This window comes from Pseudophryne corroboree, unplaced genomic scaffold (genome assembly GCF_028390025.1).
Source record: "Pseudophryne corroboree isolate aPseCor3 unplaced genomic scaffold, aPseCor3.hap2 scaffold_235, whole genome shotgun sequence".
Classification (NCBI taxonomy): domain Eukaryota; kingdom Metazoa; phylum Chordata; class Amphibia; order Anura; family Myobatrachidae; genus Pseudophryne; species Pseudophryne corroboree.
In genome coordinates, this window is record NW_026969003.1 from 40,000 (window position 1) to 49,659 (window position 9,660).

General features: G+C 41.7%; 1 protein-coding gene across 2 annotated transcripts; it reads left to right on the top strand.

Annotated features, from left to right (window-relative positions):
- Positions 1 to 412: 412 nt before the first annotated feature.
- On the top strand, positions 413 to 7,846 carry LOC135010447 (zinc finger and SCAN domain-containing protein 20-like). 2 transcript variants are annotated; one of them, XM_063952364.1, is made up of 2 exons: positions 413 to 1,449; positions 7,314 to 7,846. In XM_063952364.1, the coding sequence occupies exons 1-2, from the start codon at positions 1,212 to 1,214 to the stop codon at positions 7,841 to 7,843; spliced, it is 768 nt and encodes a 255-aa protein (XP_063808434.1). In that variant the 5' UTR covers positions 413 to 1,211; the 3' UTR covers positions 7,844 to 7,846. The 2 variants fall into 2 exon arrangements, with proteins under 2 accessions (XP_063808434.1, XP_063808435.1); XM_063952365.1 differs by having other exon boundaries at positions 7,317 to 7,846.
- The last annotated feature ends 1,814 nt before the right edge of the window (positions 7,847 to 9,660 follow it).

Genomic DNA, 9,660 nt, shown 5'->3' on the forward strand with positions numbered 1-9,660 from the left:
GAGGATCAGGTAGGTGGGAGGAATACGTACGATTTACATGCACCCTCTATAAGGTGTTGTGGTATTATACTGTTTCACCTCAGTTTAATCTGACTGTATGCAAATGTCATTATAGTGTTTTTTTTGTTTTTTTTTAGGAAGAACGTCTGTCTGATATTAAAACAGAAGATATAGAGGGAGAAGAAGAGACGTATGTGACTGATATAAAGGCAGAAGATATAGAGGGAGAAGAAGAGACGTATGTGACTGATATAAAGGCAGAAGATATAGAGGGAGAAGAAGAGACGTATGTGACTGATATGAAGGCAGAAGATACAGAGGGAGAAGAAGAGACGTATGTGACTGATATAAAGGCAGAAGATATAGAGGGAGAAGAAGAGACGTACGTGACTGATATGAAGGCAGAAGATATATAGAGAGAAGAAGAGACGTATGTGACTTATATGAAGGCAAAAGATATAGAGGGAGAAGAAGAGACGTATGTGACTGATATAAAGGCAGAAGATATAGAGGGAGAAGAAGAGACGTATGTGACTGATATAAAGGCAGAAGATATAGTGGGAGAAGATGAGACGTATGTGACTGATATGAAGGCAAAAGATATAGAGGGAGAAGAAGAGACGTATGTGACTGATATAAAGGCAGAAGATATAGAGGGAGAAGAAGAGACGTATGTGACTGATATAAAGGCAGAAGATATAGAGGGAGAAGAAGAGACGTATGTGACTGATATAAAGGCAGAAGATATAGAGAGAGAAGAAGAGACGTATGTGACTGATTTAAAGGCAGAAGATATATAGAGAGAAGAAGAGACGTATGTGACTGATATGAAGGCAGAAGATACAGAGGGAGAAGAAGAGACGTATGTGACTGATATAAAGGCAGAAGATATAGAGGGAGAAGAAGAGACATATGTGACTGATATGAAGGCAGAAGATATATAGAGAGAAGAAGAGACGTATGTGACTGATATGAAGGCAGAAGATATAGAGGGAGAAGATGAGACGTATGTGACTGATATGAAGGCAAAAGATATAGAGGGAGAAGAAGAGACGTATGTGACTGATATAAAGGCAGAAGATATAGAGGGAGAAGAAGAGACGTATGTGACTGATATAAAGGCAGAAGATATAGAGGGAGAAGAAGAGACGTATGTGACTGATATAAAGGCAGAAGATATATAGAGAGAAGAAGAGACGTATGTGACTGATATGAAGGCAGAAGATACAGAGGGAGAAGAAGAGACGTATGTGACTGATATGAAGGCAGAAGATACAGAGGGAGAAGAAGAGACGTATGTAACTGATATGAAGGCAGAAGATATAGAGGGAGAAGAAGAGACGTATGTGACTGATGTGAAGTCAGAAGATGTAGGGGGAGAAGAGGAGACCTATGTGAGGGAAGATCATCAGTGTAAGGAGAAGGAAATCCCTACAGATATCATCACAGGTCAGTAATAAACACTTATTACAGAAAAGAGTCACATATTCTCTTTGCTCAGTCACTACAGCAATCTCTTATCCTACACCCTCCTCTGTACAAACTAATGAGGAACATGTATTTTCCCAGTGGGGGAGTCAGGAGACATCAGCCCCTATTATACTCCTGCTGTCCCCCTCACATCATGTCACTGAGTATTACAAGCCCAGAGATCTGACCAGTCTCCTACCCATACTCTCTGGTGTATCTCTTACATCAGGAGCCATCAGCCCCTATTATACTCCTGCTCTCCCCTCACATCATGTCACTGTGTGTTACCAGCCCAGAGATCTGACCAGTCTCCTCCCCACACTCTCTGGTGTATCTCATACATCAGCCCCTATTATACTCCTGCTCTCCACTCACATCATGTCACTGTGTATTACCAGCCCAGAGATCTGACCAGTCTCCTCCCCACACACACTCTGGTGTATCTCATACATCAGGAGCCATCAGCCCCTATTATACTCCTGCTCTCCCCTCACATCATGTCACTGTGTCACCAGCAGCCATACTGTGTGCTAGCAGTACCTCTGCCTATGGTATTACATGCTATATTATGTACGCTATGGATGTGTTATTTGTGGCATGGTGTGGCTGCTTGCTGGGGCACAGGCTCGGGGTTCCTCATGCCACGTGACACAATGCTTAGGAAATATCTGGCGCAGCTCCTGTCATGTATCCACATGCTCCTGTAACATCCGGCCTCAGGGAATTGGCTAATGAGCGGCTCCTGTTACTGAATTGGCAGCATCTGAGTCTTGCTACCGTCGCCTTAGGTATATAATACATTTATTGAGCTTGTCTATGGGAACCTGCATTCAGAATCCTGCACCTTCCCTGCTGATTACCTGTCCCCTGGCACTTGGATGACGGCCTTCTCTGGCTTCTGATCCATGGCCTTAAGGTCACCCCAATGGTTAGTAATGGAAGTATCTTCAGAAGCGTTCACGTCTAAGTAGGAGGACAATGCCTCTTGCAAAATTATGGTGCCTTCAGCATCCATTAACATATAATCCTGCAATCTTCAAGGTGGTAAAGGAGGAGTAGTGGGAAAAGATGACCAGGACCATATCAGAGGGGTGGGATCAGACCATGAAATTGTTGTCGGTAGAAAAACTCAAGTGACCAGGTTCTGGCATACAATGTGATAAATATGGAGACTGACACAGGACATATTATAAAGATAAGAATTTATTTCTCTAAGTTACAACAAAGAAAACCTGCAAATAACAAGTTATACTCCGTTACAATAATAGCAAGAGCAAATTATTATACTCAGCTCTTATCTCAGATGTTATAAGATCTGTCCCAGATGATGGTCATCGATTATGTAGTTTAAACAATATAGTTCAGTCGCCCTCAGGGTCCCTTTTTAATAACTCTGTCTGAATTTATTAAACTGAGGTGGGTTTATAGAAATCTGTATCTGCTGCAGACAGAACCGGCTATCGGAACTAACCTGCTATGTGTAATTGTCTAGGCTTTATACCCCTGCAAGGATACGCTAACATTGTCTTACCAGATATTACATTCAGGGTCTGTGATGCTGGGTGCAGTAGTCCTTCAGTATAACATAATTTATCTTATCCTGGACAACTGTCCCCTTCCACCTACTTATGAACACCATACCCCAAACATCTTACTAGACAGTTTCCATCTGAGATTCTGATAACAGGAACATATATCTATAATAATCAGCCAGCCTAAAAGCTGTGTATATTCTTCTCACTAATCCTAACAAAATGTTCATATATAAAGCAATGAGGTCATACATATACAAAATGGAGTTACACATGGACAAAATGGCATCTAAAAAGTATTTAAAAAATATCACCCCATACACAAATATATCAATGCGAGGGATCAATTGTAACGACCTAGAAGAAGGTCTATTCTCTAATATGAGCTGTGTACAGCAGAGTAATAAGTATAATCACGCACACCTGGATGTCTAATTCTCTGAGTATCATAGAGGTCAAATTCAGCTAATAAAGGGAGCATGAGGAAGCTGAGGAACGGGCGGCATCACTGGTCTGTTCATCAGTAGTGGAGGATCTATCAAGATGAGGGTCTGGAGCAAGAGTAACATCTCCCAAAAGGAGAAGTGCAATTTCTTATAGATTTTGAATTTTTTTTTTAAAGAAATCGGGGCTGTCAGGCATTAGGGGCATAGAGAGAAGTGAGGGGGACATATTTATAATGAATTTTCCCAACTAGAATCCAATATCTACCATTGCAATCCACCCACTTGCTTTCCAGTTGAAAGGGGTATGATCTATTAGAAAGGGTGGCTACACCACAGGGGATATAGCATGTTGGGTAGTTATTGGTAAACTGAGGGGGAGAGTGCAATGGAACATGTGATTCCTGAATGGCCACCACCTCCGCCTTCTGGTCAGCAAAATATTTTAGTGCAAGACGTCTCTTACAGGGAGAATTGAGACCTTTTACATTGAGACTTAAAAACTTCACCGTTGATAGACAGATATCAGATTATGGTATGAAACCTCTAGGATCATCAGTGTAAAGTCCAATAGAGTATGTAGGGTGCGTGCATACTTCAAACTATCAAATAACAGAAAAAATAAATAAAATAGGGAACAAAAATGGGAGACAAACAGAAATAGCGTCCATAAAGGAGCTAGAGATTTCGTCACTAGTGTACCGTGACAGAAAGGCGGAATAAGGTGGCAGTCGGGCCTAAAAGAGATACCCACCGACTACCCCAAGTAGCCATACGAGAGTGCAAAATATAGTCATCATAGTAACAATTGTACAAAGAAATATCAAATGTCAATGTATCCAAAGGATGTAAAGGCCAAGAACATGGCCTGATATCCAATTTAGGTTCTACCAACACCGTTATAAGGGCAACAGGATGTTAGACGAATCAGTCATGCTTTGCCTGAACACCTAAGCATTATGGAAAGGAATAACTAAAAGTAACAGTGGAAAGAATATCAGACCGTATACATTATAGCAATTAAAAAGCACAGGAAATAAAGATAAAAAAAATACGTTTTATACCCATAACAAGAACAAATAAATCTGGCCCAAAAATAGATCCATGCCCAGTAACTTAGTCCCAGTTGTCACATGTTATAGTAGGAAACAGATTCTCAAAGTGTCTGCAACAGTCTTAGTCCTTTACCATATTACTTTGAGACGGAAGACAACTCCTCCGGGATTGGTTTAGCTAAAGTGTCATGAAGGACTGTCAACAGGAGTGTCCCACTCTTTCAGAACAGCAGGGCCATCCTCAGGTGATGGTATCACTGTGAAGGCGCCGTTTTGCATTACAATAATCTCAGTAGGAAAGCCCCATATGTATTGCACATGTCCTTGAGTGGAATAGACGCCTTTTGGCCAGTGTCACAGAAGAAATATTCGGATATAGCTGCAGATTATCCAGACACTCAGCCGTGGATGAGGAAAACAAAGCAGCCTGTAGAATGTGTTCTTTAATATGAAAAAAGTGGACCCTGAGCAGAGTGTCCCTCAGTGCTTGGATAGAGGCCTGTTAGGACTTTGGGAGTCTATGGATCCTATCAGTAAGAAGGTCCACGGCAGAAGCCTTCGGTAAAAGTTTCTGAATGAGGTCCATGGCATAATCATAAAGCTCAGCATTTGTAACAGAATCCGGAATGCCCATTATTCTGATATTATTTCTCCGAGACCAGTCTTCTAAATCAATGACTTTATCACGAATGGAGACCATGTCTTCCTGAAGGGTGTCATGTGCTGAAATCAGATCTTTGTGAGACGCAACATTCTCATCTTAATCTGTACGAGGGCCAATCTCACTGATATCGGACCTCAAAGCTTGAATATTAGAGTTAAGTTCTGAGGTTATTTCAGTCCTTAAATGTAAATAACAGAGAATGTATAGAGCGTAGAGTAACAGGACCATCTAGAGTGTCTTAAGACGTCTTCAGCCATTACAGCTGGGCTGTGCATTTACAAGTAGAAGCAGATGATGTTGTAGCGGTCTCAGAAGGACCACCTGAATTCGAGGTACCAAAGAGATGGACAGGAGGGTCCGATTTTGTACCTTTTGAACCTTTTTTGGAGGCACGGTAAGCTGGAAACAGCAGTAGTACGCTGTCAGGAGGTTACATCAAGATGACTCAGTTCAAAATGACATTCTTAGTCGGGGTGACGGGAGTATACGAGCCACAATTTCAAGTAAACATGATGTAATGCAAATTAAATAACACAGTAATGACTGAGAAATTCCACTAGACGTCAGCGTGATCACAGAAGTGAAGTACTCAGCACAGAAAGACACACGTGGTAAAATATAATCGTGAATCAATCCACAATATTTTATACTGTGAGGTTGTAATAAATTACGGTGTAATGAGCTGTGCTCAGATGATTCTTGATACTATGCTCTGCATGTAGACTGAGAGGAAGTAGAATATAGTTGTACCATATAAATAGGTAGTTTCACCTCCAGGAAAATGCTTCAATTCAGTGTAGTGACCCCGTTCCAGCTGTCAGGACACTTATTTAGCAGCTTAGATCAATTTCAAACCTTATTGAAGACAGATGCAGAAGGCAAAGCATGTGATGGCCAGGGTTAGGATCCAAAATGGCAGCCACCTCACTTCCCAATATCACCACCGGGGACTGTGGGCAGCCCGTTCTGTCCCAGCAGTAGCGGGAGCTGCGCACCCGTATGTGCGGGACAGTGAACTCCCGCCCGAGGCAAAAGCATCTCCAAGTCAGGAGAGACTGGTCGCAACCAGCCCCGAATTACAGCCCGCGGCTTTACTAGGCCGCGGCGGTGAACGGTGGCTGGTGCAAGCAGAGTTATGCGGCTATAGGACAGGAGGAGGGCTGGGACTTAATAGATTAGGTCTTGGTCCCAGCGGCGGCTGGGAGCTGTCAGGTAGGGTAGATAAGAAGCCACTTAGTGAGGAGAACTCCAGAAAGCACGTCTGGATGGACTCCGCCCACGCCCCTCTTATTTAATATTTTATATACTTACAGTGGTGACGGTTTGGTACATCCCTGCAAAGGCAGATCCAATCTCTTTCTCATCAGACTCTGCTGTCTTCCCTGCACTCTCACTCAGATGTTCACTGCTTTCAGTAGCACACATATGAGAAGCAGAAGTATGGCGGCAGCTGTATAGATCCTGATATGTAATTCTCTGTATCGTACTTGCCGTATACACATCCTTATTACTATTGAGAGTATGGAGGAAAGACACTGATTATGTGGGTGTTAAAGTGGATTATAACTTAGCAAATGATGATTGAAGGGTATTATATGGTGTATTGCATGTAAAGTACCTTGTTCCACACCTACTCTGTTATAGCAATATACCTTATATAAGGGTGAGTAACACATGTACAGGCTTACCAGCGTATGAACACACACGTAAAGGAATGCTACCTTACCAATGCTTCCAGGAGTAACGTTAGGAGACATTTCTCTGATCCATCAGCTCATATGACTGATGTTATTGTTCATCTAGAATCTCCAATTCATACGATATGTTCCCCATCCATTGTTTTACATTGGTGCTGACATAGGACTTGGCGAGTGACTACATCTCCATTTATACTTCATGGTTAGTTACCAGTACAAGAGAGATATATCTAAGTCTTATTATAATATTACATTTGTTATTGTGAGTGTTCTCAGGAGGGTGGACACAATGATAGTCTGAGACACAATATTATAAAGCCTTCATTAAAAAATATGTTTTAATATACACACATTTACAATTAAGTGTCCCAGAGAGTCGTCTTCTCCTATTGTTTACAAGATTAATATTGTTACAGAAAATTTCACATTTCCATAATGTATTTTACTTCCAGCAGATGGACACACAAGCAGGAATATCTCCGAAGGACATCTAATGTTATCCCCGGATTGTGAAATAAAAGATAATGACAGTAGACCGGATTCTCCAAGAGATGATCCTATTACCCCAATTATACATCCAGCTCTATCAGCTGGTCCCTCTGATCCTGGGAAATGTTCTCCTGATCACTCTGATATTGGTGCATCTGTTACAGCTCTGTTAGTAGATACAGGGTTTCCCTGTTCTATAGATGCCAAATGTTTTACACAGAACACAAATCTTATTACCCATCAACCAGCTAAGGCAGATGAGAGGCCACTTCCATGTTCTGAGTGTGGGAAATGTTTTACACAGAAATCAGATCTAATTACACATCATCGAAGTCACACAGGTGAGAAGTCATTTCCATGTTCTGAGTGTGGGAAATGTTTTACATACAAAACACTTGTAATACATAAGAGAATACATACAGGTGAAAAACCATATTCCTGTTCTGAGTGTGGGAAATGTTTTACATACAAAACAACTCTTGATTGCACATAAGAGAAGTCACACAGGTGAGAATCAATTTCCTTGCTCTGAGTGCGGAAAATGTTTTACCTGGAAATCACAACTTGTTATACATCAGCGAAGTCACACAGGTGAGAGACTGTTTCCATGTTCTGAGTGTGGGAAATGTTTTGCACACAAATCAGAACTTGTTAGACATAACAGAAGTCACACAGGTGAGAAGCCATTTTCTTGCTCTGAGTGCGGGAAATGTTTTATCCAGAAATCACAACTTGTTACACATCAGCGAAGTCACACAGGTGAGAAACCACTACCATGTTCTGAGTGCGGAAAATGTTTTACCTGGAAATCACAACTTGTTACACATCAGCTAAGTCACACAGGTGAGAAGTCATTTCCATGTTCTGAATGTGGGAAATGTTTTGCACACAAATCAGAACTTGTTAGACATAACATAAGTCACACAGGTGAGAAGCCATTTTCTTGCTCTGAGTGCGGGAAATGTTTTACCCGGAAATCACAACTTGTTACACATCAGCGAAGTCACACAGGTGATTATCTGTTTCCATGTTCTGAGTGTGGGAAATGTTTTGCACAGAAATCAGATCTTGTTAGACATAACAGAAGTCACACAGGTGAGAAGCCATTTTCTTGCTCTGAGTGTGGGAAATGTTTTATCCGGAAATCACAACTTGTTACACATCAGCAAAGTCACACAGGTGAGAGACCGTTTCCATGTTCTGAGTGCGGGAAATGTTTTATCCGGAAATCGCAACTTGTCACACATCTGCGAAGTCACACAGGTGAGAAACCACTACCATGTTCTGAGTGCGGAAAATGTTTTACCTGGAAATCACAACTTGTTACACATCAGCTAAGTCACACAGGTGAGAAGTCATTTCCATGTTCTGAATGTGGGAAATGTTTTGCACACAAATCAGAACTTGTTAGACATAACATAAGTCACACAGGTGAGAAGCCATTTTCTTGCTCTGAGTGTGAGAAATGTTTTACCTGGAAATCACAACTTGTTATACATCAGCGAAGTCACACAGGTGATTATCTATTTCCATGTTCTGAGTGTGGGAAATGTTTTGCACACAAATCAGATCTGGTTAGACATAACAGAAGTCACACAGGTGAGAAGCCATTTTCTTGCTCTGAGTGTGGGAAATGTTTTATCCGGAAATCACAACTTGTTACACATCAGCAAAGTCACACAGGTGAGAGACCGTTTCCATGTTCTGAGAAATAAATCGGCTCTTGTCGCACACAATAGACGTCACTCAGGTGAGGAACCATTTTAGTCTTCTGGAGTATACTACTTATTGCCATGTAATGTTCTTCAAGGTTCTTATCCTATCTCTTATGCTTTTTGCAATATACATGCTACCACTGGGTATAATTATCAGACGTCATGTCCATATCTACCACTGCTATGCAGATGACCTGCCTTTTGCTCCAGGTACTGAGAACCCAGTACCAATCCTAAATGGTTGTCTAGCTGAGCTCCAGGTGTGGGTGATGCCAGTTGCCTGTGACTCCGTCCTAGTGAAACAGATCCTTATGATAGAAGCTCACCAACAAAGGGCAGGGCTACAGCTCAGCTTTGCAAACCAACCAGACTTACGCTTGGGGGTTCAGAGTTACAAAATGCTGATCCTGTGTGGAATCTTGGTGTCCTAGATGGTGGAATGACAGATATCGGGTATCAGCCACAATCAGATCCTCATCTGAGGAACATAGCCAGACTCCAGCACTTATTTCCTTCAGAAGATCTACCTACAGTCATACATGCACTTGTATCATCACTCATAGAGTACTGTAATGTCCTCTACCTGGGTCTCCCA